Raw genomic sequence first — 17946 nt, 5'->3', positions numbered from 1 at the left:
GCTAAGTTGAACATGTTTGTACAACAAATATGGAAAATGTACTGTGGTTGTTCTACATGCATGTCTTTGTCATTGGTTTTGCTGTGCCTTTAGTCAAAACATTCAAAATGCCATTTTTGGGATTGTTATTAGGTAGTACATATAATATATGTACTACCAGATAACAATCCTTAGTGTGGCACAAGATATTATATGTATTACCAAATAACAATCCTTAGTGTGGCACAAGATATTATATGTACTACTAAATAACAATCCTTAGTGTGGCACAAGATATTATATGTACTACTAAATAACAATCCTTAGTGTGGCACAAGATATTATATGTACTACTAAATAACAATCCTTAGTGTGGCACAAGATATTATATATTTCCTCAGAGTTATGTATTTGCAAAAGATATACTAACAATTGCTTCACATTAAAACTTTTCAACCTTCCTTTCCTTTTGTAGAAACGAAGTTTCAATGTTCCTCTACAACAACAAGCATTAGAGGATGTAAAGGCAGTGGTTAAGAAAAATATAACAGAAGGTGTGATCAACAATGGACTCAGTCTTATAGGTAAATACTCACAACCTATATAGTGTGACTTTAGAACTGTTGTAAGTGATGAGAGCAAACTTAGTCATTCATTTATCAGATTTCTTTCAAGTGGTCGTCTAATACTCATGTCTGAATAAAGTGCTTTGTGTTTGATGACGAACATGCTACATAGCATTGCAATCACTATAGAGGCTATTATACCCATACCAAGTTCCAACCACCATATTGCATTAACCCTTATTTGTCTGATGCCTGAGTTCACTTTGGGTTTTATGTAAAAGTCTTTTGTAAATCATGTCAATCTCTGCTTTTGCTTTCAAGATTTTGGTAGCATGGGACCCTCACGGCACATCTGTGTGTGAATCACATAAATTTGAATGACCACTGTACTTTAAAGAGACTGCTGATCAAGAATTTATATTCATGTAAAAAATATGGACTGCTTTGAATTGTATTTTAGCAGGTCCTGACCAATGTCAACCTAACCACCCTACATTATACAACTGCTGGTTTTTCTGACTTTTTCCTGTACTGATATTAACACATTCAAGTAAATGATGATCAAATTGATCATATATTATGTTTCAAAGTCATATTCATGTTTTAAAATATTTTATGTTTTATTTCATTGATAGGATTTTTGTTTCTACATACATTGTTCATACAAAGAGGACGACATGAGACTACATGGACAGTTCTCAGGAAGTTTGGGTATGATGATAATTTAGAATTAACACCTGAATACCTCTATCCTAGGTGAGTTGGGGAAATTGTGTGTCTGTCTGTATGTATGTATGTATGTATGTATGTATGTATGTATGTATGTATGTATGTATGTATGTATGTATGTATGTATGTATGTATGTATGTATGTATGTATGTATGTATGTATGTATGTATGTATGTATGTATGTATGTATGTATGTATGTATGTATGTATGTATGTATGTATAAAGAAATGCATAAGGAACTAATAAACCAGTCCGTATATATAGCTGTTAAATCCGACGTTTTGAAAAAATATTCTTTTTCAAAGGAAAAATTGGCGAGACACAGAAATGCCATGTCTGTCTGTATGTATGTATGTATGTATGTATGTATGTATGTATGTATGTATGTATGTATGTATGTATGTATGTCTGTCTGTCTGTATGTATGTATGTATGTATGTATGTATGTCTGTCTGTGTGTGTGTGTGTGTGTGTGTGTTTGCATGTGTGTTTGGGTGAAACATTTTCAGAAAGATACAGCCATACCTAAGAATAGATATGATGTATTATATAACAGGAATAAACCTGCTTTAAATAAAAGGAAGTATGGTCAAATAAATGATAACTAATGTAATAACATATGAAAAAGAATAAAACTTTTAAATTTATAAAGTGTGCCCACCCCAGTCAATTGCATTGTTAGGAACAACTTCAAATTCCTATTCCAGTGACAGCTTTATCATCATGTATAAATAATAAGTTATTCATTGTGAAGTCGATAGGACATTTTATCATTTTCATCTAACTTATATAGACTGTACTTTCTTACTCAGGTTACATGTTGGTATTGGTTGCTCCACAGAACTCAGCCACTTCGGTTATCAGTTCCTAACAACAACATTTGATAAGTACGACAGAGTAAGTCATACCTCATTTGTATTGTAAAATCACAACACACTATCAAAATCATTATAGTTATATTTACTATGACTATCTCTTAGTTATCAGTTCCTAAAAACAACATACCAACAAGATATCAAGTGTAATTATCAAACCCTGTATTGAAATGCTGTATTTTGAATTACAACTTGTAGTCAGTTTATCACCAGTCATTACTACAGTAGACAAGTCATTTCAATGGTGTGGGTTTGAATCCCACCACTGCCACCAATGTAACACCAGTCACCAATCATTTCAATGGTGTTGGTTTGAATCCCACCACTGCCACCAATGTAACACCAGTCACCAATCATTTCAATGGTGTGGGTTTGAATCCCACCACTGCCACCAATGTAACACCAGTCACCAATCATTTCAATGGTGTGGGGTTGAATCCCACCACTGCCACCAATGTAAAACCAGCCACCAATCATTTCAATGGTGTGGGTTTGAATCCCACCACTGCCACCAATGTAACACCAGTCACCAATCATTTCAATGGTGTGGATTTGAATCCCACCACTGCCACCAATGTAACACCAGTCATCAGTCATTTCAATGGTAAGGGGTTGAATCCCACCAATATAACACCAGCCACCAATCATTTCAATGGTGAGGGGTTGAATCCCACCACTGCCACCAATGTAACACCAGCCACCAATCATTTCAATGGTGAGGGGTTGAATCCCACCACTGCCACCAATGTAACACCAGCCACCAATCATTTCAATGGTGTGGGTATGAATCTCACCACTGCCACCAATGTAACACCAGTCACTGCAGTCATTTCAATTGTGTGGGTTTGAATCCCACCAATGTAATACCAGTGATGGTTGAAATAAACTCTGTGTTTAGTCTCTGGACTGTACACAACACATTAGGGCACATGCACATATAGCATTTAGTGTTCACACAGTGCTTTAAAGAGCTAATTTCAATCCCGGGTCAGTGTCTTGGCACTTCCCAATGTGTATCAAGCCAGTACTTTCTCATATACAGTCCCCAAAATGCTACAATATTTTCAAAAATACAGTGACAGGTTTCTTTCCTTTACTATGTCTACATATATAACAATCAGTTACAAATTTCTATGGTTATGACAGCATTACAACCACAAGCCTGTCAACAGAGGTGTGGTTAAAGATAGTCAGAAATTGTTACTGTATACATTACCTGTACCAACAAAACATAATTTCTGTGAAAAGAGCTCTGAAATGTCATTTTAATTTTCACAGGACCAAGATGGGGCCTTGTCTCCTACAGAGCTAGAAAGTCTATTTTCAACCTGTCCAATGAATCCATGGGGTCCAGATGTTAACATGACAGTGCCTACCAATGATAAAAACTGGATTACGTTACAGGGCTATCTCTCACAGTGGACGTAAGTATCTATTTAACATGACAGTGCCTATCAATGATAAAAACTGAATTACGTTACAGGGCTATCTCTCACAGTGGACGTAAGTATCTATTTAACATGACAGTGCCTATCAATGATAAAAACTGAATTACGTTACAGGGCTATCTCTCACAGTGGACATCAGTATCTGTGTCATTTTTACACAGTTACAATAAACTAAATAATGATTTTTACACCTTCAATAACACACCAGTGTAGTACAAGAAGTTGAAGAACTCAATCAATTATATAGAGTTGATTCTAATTTGAATATGTCTGAGCATGTGCAGAATGTTTGCAAAGCTGCATACATTCAACTCAGGTAGATCAGCTGTATTCCTCATTTGCATAGAGTTCAGAATGCTGCTGCAAGTCTTGCCAAGGCCGCCAGATCGATTGACTTGGTATTTGGTAGGGACATTACTTTTGGTGTCTAGTTAGGAAATTGTTCAAAGCAAAGTGATTGCATCACAGATAAGTGATTTGGGTAAAAAAATGTCATTTTTGGTAAAAAAAAAATAAATAACTTAAACTCAAAAACTATTACACAAAACTATTTGTCTGAAATTTGGTGGGAAAGTTCTTAGAGGAGTGTAGAATTGTTCATTACATGATGATCCAAATAAGGTAAAAAAATGGCTGATTTAGCTGAATTTCACAGGGATGTTTCTAGAATGTACAGATCAATGGATATTAATTACATGATGATCCCATGAGTGATATGCAGATAAGGGCTAAAAACATAATGTCTTCTGTCAGAACTCTCATGAATATTTGGCCAGATAGGGTTTTACAGAAATGTTATTGTTGTATTGATCTCATTAATTCATTAAAATTTATGAGGCATGTGGTGATATGTTTGCCCCAATTCAGATATTTTAGTCAACACAATATAATGCTGCGAAATCTATTTGGTGGTCAAAATATGATATTAATGGCAAGAATGGAAGAAGCTAAGATAAAGAATTGAAATGATATATGCATTCTGTACTCTGTGTAGACTTTGCCACATGTAGAAAAAGGACCTAAGAAGGGGCCACTAATATGAAAACTGTTAATTGTTTATTTTGTCAGACTAACTACACTACTAGATTTACCACGTACACTGGAGAACCTAGCCTACCTAGGATACCGATATGTAATGGCAGAACAAGAATCACAGGTCTCAGCTATACATGGTAAGCTTTCCACAATAAAGATCTCATACTTTTATCTCTCTCTCTCTCTCTCTCTCTCTCTCTCTCTCTCTCTCTCTCTCTCTCTCTCTCTCTCTCTCTCTCTCTCTCTCTCTCTCTCTCTCTCTCTCTCTCTCTCTCTCTCTCTCTCTCTCTCTCTCTCTCTCTCTCTCTCTCTCTCTCTCTCTCTCTCTCTCTCTCTCTCTCTCTCTCTCTCCCTCCCTCCCTCCCTCCCTCCCTCCCTCCCTCCCTCCCTCCCTCCCTCCCTCCCTCCCTCCTTCCCCCACTCACTCACTCTCTCTCTCTTTAACTGTTACAGGAGATGTAAATACAGACTTTTTAAACATGTATAGTTGAGCAATAAACCACCCCTCTTGGTGTGGTATACCCCAAGGTTTTGACCAGTTGATGACATATACACATGAGTGTCAGCCAATGTGTATGTGGAGACAACTGGTCAAAACCAAGAGGTATACCACCCCAGGGGGTGGTTCATTGCTATTATATATACAAGTATATTGAAATTTGCAATGAACCTTTTCAAAAACAGGAAAACAAACTATTCGAAAGGGAAAGAAAGTGCTGTTTTAGAATCTGAATATCTGTTGAATTTGTTACCATTGTGCTTCAGACAGTCTGGCAATATGAAGTCAAGGACAACATGAATTATTTGCTACAGTACAGTGAATGTATTTAGGTTTGTTTATTTTGTTTTGTATAGTGGCAAGTTCATTTGTAAACAGTCTGAAGCCAGATTCGTTTTGTGGCAGATTTACATACATGATGTGTCAGTGGGGATCAAGAATGATGCGATAGGCCTATGTTGAGCTGCCCTAATTAGGTGATGATTTTGAGTTGAAAACCTCATTCATTTCCCCCAACTATATTAATGTTCGACACGGCCGACTTTGTACTGTTATGTGCGAGGGCTATCGGTGGTAGGGATATGACAGCCATGATGGATGCAGAAAACAGAGACTGTCAAATACTATCCTCATTCAGATTCATTTGGAGGCATGTGAACTATGCTATGTCACTATTAAAACACAATTATTTTGATGTCTAGCCCAATCATATCTCATCAGTATACTGGTATATAGATATGTTTTGTAGGATGAACATATGTTAATTTTGTTATCGTGTAACATACATTCTGCCATAGAGGGCCAGCACTGTACTAGGATTTCATTTGTACATAACATCACGAACACAAGACAAGTTTAGTGGAAGCTGCTGCTGAATAACTTATTCAAAGTCAAACCAAGTTGGATCTAAACAAATGATGAATTTCATTCACAATTTGAGGATCTTATCTTGGAGGATATGAGATTAAAGTTCATTAGAATAATCAAGTAAATATTTGACTCTGTGTAGTATGATGCTGCAGTAGGTTTTTCCTTGAGATTTAAATTTAGAAGTGTTATAATTACCAGTACTGGATAATTTGATAACTACATACTAGTAATGTACATGTTATAATTACCAGTACTGGATCATTTGATAACGACATAATGTACATGTTATAATTATCAGTACTAGATAATTTGATAACGACATAATGTACATGTTATAATTATCATTACTTGATAATTTGATAACTACATAATGTACATGTTATAATTATCAGTACTAGATAATTTGATAACTACATAATGTACATGTTATAATTACCAGTACTGGATAATTTGATAACTACATAATGAACATGTTATAATTACCAGTACTAGATAATTTGATAACTACATAATGTACATGTTATAATTACCAGTACTGGATAATTTGATAACTACATAATGTACATGTTATAATTACCAGTACTAGATAAATATAACTAAGTTTTTTTTTCTTGTAGTCACAAGAGATAAGAAGATAGACAGAGAGAAAAGACAAACCACAAGGAATGTATTCTTCTGCAATGTGATTGGTCCGAGGGGAGTTGGCAAGACTGCGTTTCTACAAGGTCTACTGGGCAAAGACTTAGAAACACAAAAAAATCTCAATATGGAACATATATCGAAGTTTGCTGTGAATACTGTACAAGTGTATGGTCAGGAGAAGTATTTACTGGTAAGTATAAGTCTTTTTATTTGTCATCAATCTATTCCTGAAAATTGATAAATCATTGAGGATTTTAGGATATTGTTGTCTTTGCTTCATCTGGTAATGAAATGTGATCAAATTGACTATTTGTTATGATCTGCTGTGTAACTAGCTTTCACCTGTCTTGTCTTTTTTGGACAAGTTTGATTCAAATTATAGTAAAGCCCATTCTTCCCTGGGGTATCTGAATAGATGTTTTTATTTATTTGTCTTTCATCTGCACTGAAATGTTTCCCTGTATATGAAATACAAATAAATAAATAAATAAATAAGTAAATAAATAAATAAAAATGTTTGGGGTGAGGGGTGGGGTAGAGGATCTATAGGAATGGGATTTGTATGTGTGTGTGTGTGTGTGTGTGTATGTCTGTGTGTGTGTGTGTGTGTGTGTGTGTGTGTATGTGTGTGTGTGTATCCATCTATTGTGTGCACATCTCTGCCATACCTTTTTTTTATTTTGTTCAGTTTTTGCCAAAAAGTTAACTAATAGGTGATTAGGATGTTACTTTGTCAAATCTGACTGAATTGAAGTCATGTTTTTCATAGCAATGCTACCTTTGTTGCTAAATTTATTTCAAAACAGTCACTGTCTCTTTTGTGTTTCATCATTGTAAATAGTTTTAATTGTCATGTTACCTCACTTTTTAGTTGTCAGCAGTGTCTTTGTCTTTTGTATGTTTTTAAAGTAATGTAACCTTTGTAATTTGACTATTACCTGATAAGTGACAAAATTTGGGAATAAACCATTATTATTTTGACAATTTATCAATATGTCAAAATGTCTCTTTGTCACGGTTGGTTGACATGTAAGCTGTCAAAACCTATCATACTTTTTTCATTTGATCTTTGTCACAAGGTGAATTTTGTAAAGTATACTAGACTGACCCTTAGTCGGTCGATATCCCGTTTATGTAGATTTAATAGGATGGTTGGTGGCTATTAGCATATTAGAGTACAGGTGGTTGGTGGTAGATAGGGCACTATACAAAGGTCTGAGAACCCGTCCTCGTGGAACGGATCACTTCTGCTTCGACGGCTGACGACTGAACATCATCATGGTTGGAGCCTTGCTGGTTGTTGTTGCTGTATGGACCCTGAAAGTGTACACTAACTGTGCACCGTAGAACTTTATGGAATCCTGCTACAGGCTGGCATGCTGAAACGCTAACGGCAACCCAAACAACAGTGTGTGACTGCTTCGGATTCGCTCGACAAAAGTAATTCGATATCACCGAACTTATAAGTAATTCACGCGAACAACGCGTACGTGCACGTGTCGGGAGACAACCTGAACTCTTAGTTGTGACTTTAATTAAGTTGCCACCACCAACCTTTAACTTAACCTTTAACTCATGTTACATGCAATGTACTAGAACTTATTTAATTCTTTAGTCTTACTGAGTGTTGTACATTATTTTTTGACTTGCGTTAACATAACAAAGTACTTTAAGTGAAACCTGTGACCCCGTGTGTATGCGTGCATTCTTTTCCTTAGAAATGGTTGGTTCCCCACCCTCTAGACTGCAATAACGCCACAAAACCCACTCGGTTATCTTGACAATCTTGAAAGTGCTTGGGAGGTGATTTTGATGTGATATAGTGATGAGGGGGTGATTTTATGAAGCTTTACAACCAATCTTTTTTTCTTTGATACTTAACATTGATGTTGATACTTTTATCACCAGCTACATGAGATAGACGTGGGTATTTCAGATCGGCTATCAGAGGAAGATTTACAATGTGATGTAGCTTGCCTTATCTATGACATCTCAGATCCAAGAACATTTGAATATTGTGCCAGAATGTACAAGGTAAGCCTTCAACCATTGGTATTGTTAATTCTGTACTTGACTGTTGTACCTCTTACCTGCTTTCAGCACATATTTTCTGTGTCAGTTTTTGTTGCCTTGGTAACACAGAAAAATAAATATCACTCCAAGTTATGGTTTGTGCATTCACATGTGGGTAGTACTAGTAAGGGTGAAGACTGTTGATTTGTTTTGACACTTCTTCTTTGAATATTCTATTAGATGGGAATGGAATTATAATATTTGTTATATTGTAACTATTAGTTATGATGTTAGGATAAAAAAGAATGTTTGTATATTATGTATATGATAAGTAAGAAGAATGGGAGGGGATTATATGACATGGGCCAATATAGATCAAGGTTTTATAGCTGTCTTAAATATTTACATCAGTTTTGTGTTTGTGCAAAAGAAATTGATAGAAATTCCATCTTTATTTTTTTGCAGCGTCATTTTGAAAAGAGTACAGTTCCATGTCTTCTTGTTGCGTCCAAAAGTGATTTACACCCAGTGAGACAAGATCATGAGTTGCAACCAACCCAGTTTTGTATAGAGAACAAGTTACCTGCACCTCAAACCCTCAGTGTTGTTGGCAGAGCCAACAAAGACATCTACATCAAACTTGCAACACTTGCAGCATATCCGTAAGTCTGTGCATTCTATGCATTATCCCTCAACTTGTTGTGAAGTAAACACTGTGTATGTTGGGTTAGTCTTTGGTTGTACATGTATGTAGTACTTGGTAACCCTCTGAAATACTGACCATTCATTTGTTTATGTGCTTGCTGTGGGAATGTTTTTAGATTGTATTTGGTGATGTTTGGGTAAGTAATAAAATTGATTTGAGACTTGGAAAGCTTTGATGGGAAGGAGGAATGAGTGTTTGATATCCATTTCACATAATGCAACCATCTTCCCAACTTTCACCTCTTAACATTCCCCTTGTTTAATACTAACTATTATAGGTGGAAACCTTTGTGTTAATTATTTTGTTAAAAAGGTGGCATAATTGCCTGTAAGTCATGCACTCTCATTCACATATTGCTTGTTTATTTGCCTGTTTGTTTGTTTACTATTTCAGTATCGTCAAAGGCGTACATGTTCTTCACCCAGCTGCAGTTTGGGTCAAAGCAAAACTGAGAGATGCCTTCCCACAAAGGTTACCAACCCTACTACATTTCTCAACATTTTAAGTCTTATCTCTGTCTGCACTCCCTTGTAATTTTATAGTTTCGTTGTAGCATGCTGAATGTTTCCTTAGCAGTGATAGATAACAATGTAAAGATATATGTAGTAGCACCATCTACAAGGCAATAGATATATTTACAGATTCTTACCTTAGGTGGAGGACTTTGCAGCTAAATCAAAAGTTCATTGTCAGATACAAAAATAAATTAATGTAGTTTCCCTCATATTATCCTCACTCCCCAAATAATTGGCTAAAATAAGTGATATTTTGGATTCACAATATATCATTCAAAATTATGTCCTAGTGACATTTCTGATTTAAAGACAATGGCATTGAATAGAGACACATATCACTTTTAATTATTGAAAACTTAAAGGTGAACAATGACAAATTATATCCTTGTGATCAAGTTCCCATCTTTTGATTTTACTAGAGAAAATATACACAAAGCAACATTGTTTTCTATTAGTTTGAAACCACCCACTTCCAAACTAAAGCTACATGTATTTAGTTTTTTTCATCCAACATCAGTCTTTTGATATGATTCCTTCTTAGTATATGTCAATGTGTCTTACTTAAGATATATCTGGGATATCTTTGTCAAATGTCCAATGTGTTTCTAAAACCACCAGCTAAGAATCTCTACATAAAATAGAAATGTGTCCTTATAAATGGGGCTGCTACTATGCTTAGCTGTAGACTTAATTGGATTGCACAGCAGGAAATAAAAGCTTGTTGAAGGGATTTTGATTAAACAATAACAGGTAATGCACAATATGATGAGAAGAACTCTGCAACTAGTGTCCTGCTGGCATCTTTGTTTGTTTGGTATCTATTTATGACTTTGTGTAGTTATTATTTGCACTGACTCCTTGGACATTTTTGTTGCAGTTTTTGTGGCATGTGATTGGCTGATGCAGATACACTAATCCTTTCTAATATTTCTTTTTACATTTATCATTGCCTCCCCCCTTCATTGGCTGTATGTAGCTTCATGCTGTTAATGACTGTGTAGACATGTGGTTGATAGAAAACATTGTAGTCATGTCTACAAGTTTTAATAATCATGTGTACATTTACAGTGATTTCTTCCCATTTCCCCATAATTTCAAGACTCACTTATTCCATACACCAGACCAGTGGTCCGACCTATGAATACCTCTTATTTATTTGCAATGAGTAGGTTGTTAGACCACTACAAATGAAAAGATACCAGGAGACTATTACGATCAAATTATCATTTTACAATTATCAGGACCACCAGAGCTGACTGCAGAATCCTTAGATTGTTTGATTCAGTTGTTTTTGGACCACCTGCAGTTGCAAAATATATTTGCTCATCCCTCCATACACATGATGTCATTCATAGTCAACCCGTAATTGTTGGCACACATTGCTAAGATTCACTTTGTTTCAATTCATGACATTGTTCATATACATACATTCAGCAGAGCTAGAAACATGAACAGACTTAATATGAACCTATACGACCGTAAACTACATAGAGAGATGTAATAATATTGACTGTTGCATACATGCATACATAAATTCTAGATTGAAACTATATTATTGCTTTTGTGTACAGCACAAACAATAATTAGCATAATAATAAAAAGTTTTTGGTTTTTTTTCATTATTTCAAGTTTATAGATTATTTTTTTACAGCGTTTTTGTTCTCAGTCTTTCAATTGCCTGCTTTCAAGCATTTAGTATTAATAAATTGATTAACTTCAGGCTCAGAGGGTTATGAAGTGCAGAATACAGGGCTGTATACACTGTCAGAGGGTTATGAAGTGCAGAATACAGGGCTGTGTATACACTGCCAGAGGGTTATGAAGTGCAGAATACAGGGCTGTATACACTGTCAGAGGGTTATGAAGTGCAGAATACAGGGCTGTGTATACACTGCCAGAGGGTTATGAAGTGCAGAATACAGGGCTGTATACACTGTCAGAGGGTTATGAAGTGCAGAATACAGGGCTGTATACACTGTCAGAGGGTTATGAAGTGCAGAATACAGGGCTGTATACACTGTCAGAGGGTTATGAAGTGCAGAATACAGGGCTGTATACACTGTCAGAGGGTTATGAAGTGCAGAATACAGGGCTGTGTATACACTGCCAGAGGGTTATGAAGTGCAGAATACAGGGCTGTATACACTGTCAGAGGGTTATGAAGTGCAGAATACAGGGCCGTGTATACACTGTCAGGGTTATGAAGTACAGACTACAGCGCTGTGTATACACTGTCAGAGGGTTATGAAGTGCAGAATACAGGGCTGTATACACTGTCAGAGGGTTATGAAGTGCAGAATACAGGGCCGTGTATACACTGTCAGAGGGTTATGAAGTACAGAATACAAGGTTACACACACTGTCACAGTGAAGAAGTGCACACTACAGAGCTGTACACATTATATATCAGTACTGCTTTGCATTGCTCTATGGTTAGACTGTCTTTGTACATCTTTGTATATAGATGTACATCAAATTGTTACTATTAGTTCATTTATACATTTACATTTAGTTGTGTAAAACCAATTACCTGACATCTTCTGTCTCTCTAGTTTGACCTCTGACCTTTCATATTTACAGTGAACTTTGCCAGATACACTTCAATACACAATTCACATTTCTAATATTTCACTAACAAATGTTTCCTGCCCTTGAAAATGTTTCAAATGTTTTTTCTTTAAATTCTTACGTATATGTATTTTTGTGTTTTTTCAATAGAAGATAGTTAAAATTTTGATTTGGGTAAATAGATTATTGTCATGTACTCTTTATAGTCTGCAGTAATGTAGTATTTGTTGTTTAGGATTAAAGATTCCAAAGCACCGTCTGATTTGTAGGTACATGTATCTTACCAGTAACCTCATTACCCATCATGTACTACCAACTTATTTTTTATCATGCGTTCAAAGAAAAATTAATGTACAATTCAAACCTTGTTCTATCTTGTAGTTGTCAGGATTATAAAGTTAATAACAAAATACTAAATTTGATGTCATCATAGCAACCCAGACAGTGTGTTAGTGTTTGCTATGTTCATGGTGCTGATAGAAAATAACTACAATAATATCCATATATACATGATTACATAGTTTATCTACAATAATATCCATATATATGTGATTACATGATATTTAGTTTATCTACAATAATATCCATATATATGTGATTACATTATATTTAGTTTATCTACAATAATATCCATATATATGTGATTACATTATATTTAGTTTATCTACAATAATATCCATATATACATGATTACATGATATTTAGTTTATCTACAATAATATTCATATATACGTGATTACATGATATTTAGTTTATCTACAATAATATCCATATATACGTGATTACATGATATTTAGTTCATCTACAATAATATCCATATATACATGATTACATGATATTAAGTTTATCTACAATAATATCCATATATATGTGATTACATGATATTTAGTTTATCTACAATAATATCCATATATATGTGATTACATTATATTTAGTTTATCTACAATAATATCCATATATACGTGATTACATGATATTTAGTTTATCTACAATAATATCCATATATACGTGATTACATGATATTTAGTTTATCTACAATAATATCCATATATACGTGATTACATGATATTTAGTTTATCTACAATAATATCCATATATACGTGATTACATGATATTTAGTTTATCTACAATAATATCCATATATACGTGATTACATGATATTTAGTTTATCTACAAGTAACTCTATAATTTATAAATGTGGCTTTATTCTACAGTCCAAACTACTGTTTGTTTTCTTTCTTGTCTTTCACAATGTAAGAATTTATGACAGTATGATAAGGGGAAGTGTATCATTGAGTGTGACATAGATAAAGTAGGGGAAAATCCGGGGATAGAAAGGGACCCTGCAATTTAAATTGTCTGAAAGTTGAATACATGTTGATATTAAAGCTGAGCACAATAGCAGTTTTGGAATGGTGAAGAGGTGTGTGTGTGGAGGTTGGGGGGGGGGGGGGGGGGGGGCAAATTAATAGCAAATTAAGTTTAGGTTGATAAGTTAACTATAGATACAAAACTGTACAACACGTGAAAATAATAGTGCAGTTCTTTGATGTAAATATTGAAGCTGATTGTCAAACTAGTATTTTATGGGGTTTTAGTTCAGCTAGTAGCTTAGATATGATAAATTAGGGACAGGTAATATAAAGCAAAAAATTAGATGGTCAGTCATGCTCCAGGTATCCATTAGGGTCAAAGGTCAATTTTGATGTGGCAATCTCGTAGAGTATAAAATGTTTTATAGTATAGCAGACCGAAATGACTGACATACAAGTAAACACCAGATGTTAACAACAAGGTATAGTGCACAAAACATGAAGTGATATATCTGTATTGAAGTCAACTCTAGGACTGTATTTTAGGTCTTTCTGTGATCAACATACTTCCAGTATATGAATTGAAACAGGAAGTTGAAGATATTTCACTAGTACCGGCACAACATAATGGAATATTAAAAACCATCTATTAAACACATAATACATGTTCTACTGCTACTGGGCGATACTGTTTCCTGGCTCATAGATTCAGTTGTCAGTGATACTTTCTACTACAATTCTGTGATTTTCCTTTGAAATAAATGTACATAACACCATTTTAGAATACTGAATTCATAAATGTACATAACACCATTTTAGAATACTGAATTTATAAATGTACATAACACCATTTTAGAATACTGAATTTATAAATGTACATAACACCATTTTAGAATACTGAATATTCATTATTTACATGTTCTGATGGAGTTCACTAATGATTTTTCAGATTCATATTGTATGGATGAATAGTACTACTGCTGTTTGGTGACTTGGATGATTGAAACATGTAACAGTTGATTGCAAAGGAAAACACAGGATTTGTTCAATAATATCAACATTACTGTATGGATCGATTGTACCTGTCTATTTGTCAGTAAAATGACTTTGTATACGAAGTTAAAATAATGATATAGGATGTGTAGCTGTATGAGATGTATTACTAAGTTAAAATAATGATATAGGATGTGTAGCTGTATGAGATGTATTACTAAGTTAAAATAATGATATAGGATCTGTATGAGAATGAATAGTAATGGCTGGATTGTGTAGTCTAGTGCTATCCGTGCACTGAGTCTCAAGATCTCTACCACATGTAGTAACTCACTAGATTATGGATTGTATAATTCCACATTCCTTTGATGACAATCACTGTAAAAAGAGAACAACTATGTGATTGCCCTTCCTACATGAACACAGTAATCCAATATTTCATCACATTTTGTGACATAGTATACTTGATTTGTTTTCTTTCTTTACAGACACATGAAGAGTATCCAAATGCAGAAGAAAAACATGTGGGTGACAGCTGGTATTTGTGCGGCAGCTTCAGCAGCATTAGGATTCATACTGTACAGAGTTCTCAAATCATCTACTAGCAATAGATAACCCCAGCAAGTAGTAGGTCAAAGTAGTCTATTTACCATTAGATGCAGTCCTAGCAGTGTTAGATTATTGAGCACCTAATGTACACATTTATGTAAATAATTTTTTATCCCAACATTTTGAATCTATGTACTTGAAGTGTTAAAAGAGTTATTCAGTGACTTGTTTCTTTCATTGCAATGTTAAAAATGTTCTGATTGGCTGGCTGATTTGTCACATATTTATGATAATTCTAATGTATTGAGATAGCTGATTGGTTGATTACCGGTACACATATGACATTTGTGGTCAATTTTAGTCAATTTCATGAGAGTTTGAATTGTCTTCCTTTAATGAAAAAAAAAGGAGAAATTATTTTTAAATTAAGTATTTTTCTCAATATAATTTTCTTAGAAAACACAGCAGTATAGTTTCTTTTTTTTCCAGTGATACTCAAAGCAGTGTTCCATACAAAAACATATGATTTGTCAACGTATCTTTTCAACAATCTTGAGTTCTGCCTTACGGTAATTGATCACAGTCTTGACTCCATACAATCACCTGTTCTACTGACTCCATACAATGACAGTGTATTGACTACATGGAGTAGAGTAGCCTGCAATCTATACTATTATTATAGGGAACTGATATAGGCTGTTTTTAAGCATTGATTGCAGTCGTCAATGATCTTTGTGCATATATCACAATCCTTTAGTGTTGGGAAGTATGGACAGCTACCTCACTAGTTTACATTGTCAATGTATAGGACTGGATGACCTTTGAACCCAGAGTTATTGCATAGAGGTCTACTAGTGTATAAACCTTGTTCCTTAGTCAACAAATGTAGCAAGACTTAATAACCATACTAGTCTATCTAGTCTGTTGTTACTGGTATCTTATCTAGATCTGCCCTGCTGACCCCAAATATTTTTAGAAAAATTTGTAGAATGTTGCATTAGATACACAGCCAGAGGAAAGCCAATCATAGCAGAATAGGTTATTGAATGACGATTCTATAAATTAGTGTCAAAAATAAGATAATGGTTATATTGTTACCATGGTGACAATAGGTTATTGAATGATGATTCTGTAAAGGCCTTATTAAAAAAATTGTGTGGTTCTGGTAACGAATAGGTGGGGTAGGTAGATTTTTTATTTTATTTTATTTTATTTTTTTTCATTTGTGAGTGTCTAGTTCCAGGTTTTTCCTTGTTTTCCAAATGGTCTCTCTTTGTTGTTTATTTCTTCCTATCAGATGTACAGCCATTACAGATTGGAAGAACAGTTTTATATTGTCTCTTTAAGATGATGTCAGTTTCCACATCCACTATTTCTGGCGATACTTCACAATTTTCGCGATTTTATTATTTTTTTCTCAAATACATAAAAAAAAGTTTAGGCTCAGCAGTGAAAATCTAGGTAGGGTCGGGTAACCGGAACCAAACAATATTTTTTTCTAAGCCAAATTAGTGTCCAAAATAAAATAGTGGCTATATTGTTAGCATTAAAGCAATCAACTTAAGAGTATCACTAAAATAGTTATAAAAAAAAGGAAAGATAAAAAAAAAGTTTAAAAACTTTGTACTAACATTGATTTTTAAAGGCATGTTAAAACCACACATTTGATTTAACATAGCCTGTCTTATATGTTGGCAGTTACCATAGCAACTACATAACAGCTGTTCACCAGCAAGTTAGTATAACAGGAAAGCTTTGTTAGCCTATAGGTTGTGTATAGTTTACCACTGGACTGATTTCTAGGAATTATCTGAACTCTCTGTCGGTATTATCTGGGGGGCAAACATTGTATTTAATTATTAGTCCTTAACAATACAAAGTATCATTGTTGGCTTTAAAGAATCTGTAAAGTTGTGAAAATTCCACATTTAAAGCAATAACCAGGTACAGTGTTAGGTGGTTTGATAAAACTGACTGACATGTATCAGGGCATTGTTGTGTAATTGGTATGCAAAATAATAGAATAAAACAGAAATATTTCCTATTTCCAAAGATTTTTTGTGGTTATTATTTAAATGATTGATACTCAAAAGATGTAAATACAGTTGTGACTCATTGTGTTAGGTTAAAGGTCAGAGGTCATGAGGAATAATGCTGTTTGGTGTAAAGTCATAATTGGACTTTGTAATCTCTCTTCAAGAGTGTACAGATGGTTCAAATTTGTGAATCTGTACATGTTGGTTTGAGAATAGTGTGGAATACTGGATATCTGTACATGTTGGTTTGAGAATAGTGTGGAATACTGGATATCAGTACATGTTGGGTTGAGAATAGTGTGGAATACTGGATATCTGTACATGTTGGTTTGAGAATAGTGTGGAATACTGGATATCTGTACATGTTGGGTTGAGAATAGTGTGGAATACTGGATATCTGTACATGTTGGGTTGAGAATAGTGTGGAATACTGGATATCTGTACATGTTGGGTTGAGAATAGTGTGGAATACTGGATATCTGTACATGTTGGGTTGAGAATAGTGTGGAATACTGGATATCTGTACATGTTGGTTTGAGAATAGTGTGGAATACTGGATATCTGTACATGTTGGGTTGAGAATAGTGTGGAATACTGGATATCTGTAC

The 17946-nt window shown here is 34.5% G+C and overlaps 1 protein-coding gene across 3 annotated transcripts in view; it reads left to right on the top strand.

The window, feature by feature from the left end:
* The window catches only part of LOC144435977 (mitochondrial Rho GTPase-like), a 33604-nt gene extending 16277 nt beyond the window's left edge, over positions 1-17327 (top strand). For 2 of the 3 annotated variants that reach the window (XM_078124627.1, XM_078124626.1), the window contains exons 6-15: positions 455-563; positions 1181-1301; positions 2089-2173; positions 3430-3575; positions 4668-4771; positions 6621-6835; positions 8554-8679; positions 9124-9320; positions 9758-9835; positions 15242-17327. In XM_078124627.1, the coding sequence (XP_077980753.1) occupies positions 455-563; positions 1181-1301; positions 2089-2173; positions 3430-3575; positions 4668-4771; positions 6621-6835; positions 8554-8679; positions 9124-9320; positions 9758-9835; positions 15242-15368 (1308 nt within the window). In that variant the 3' untranslated portion in view covers positions 15369-17327. The remainder of the gene's footprint in view (positions 1-454; positions 564-1180; positions 1302-2088; positions 2174-3429; positions 3576-4667; positions 4772-6620; positions 6836-8553; positions 8680-9123; positions 9321-9757; positions 9836-15241) is intronic. The other variant, XM_078124628.1, reaches the window with a different exon arrangement.
* The last annotated feature ends 619 nt before the right edge of the window (positions 17328-17946 follow it).

This window comes from Glandiceps talaboti, chromosome 5 (genome assembly GCF_964340395.1).
Source record: "Glandiceps talaboti chromosome 5, keGlaTala1.1, whole genome shotgun sequence".
Lineage (NCBI taxonomy): Eukaryota > Metazoa > Hemichordata > Enteropneusta > Spengelidae > Glandiceps > Glandiceps talaboti.
This window is presented reverse-complemented; position numbering and strand designations above follow the sequence as displayed.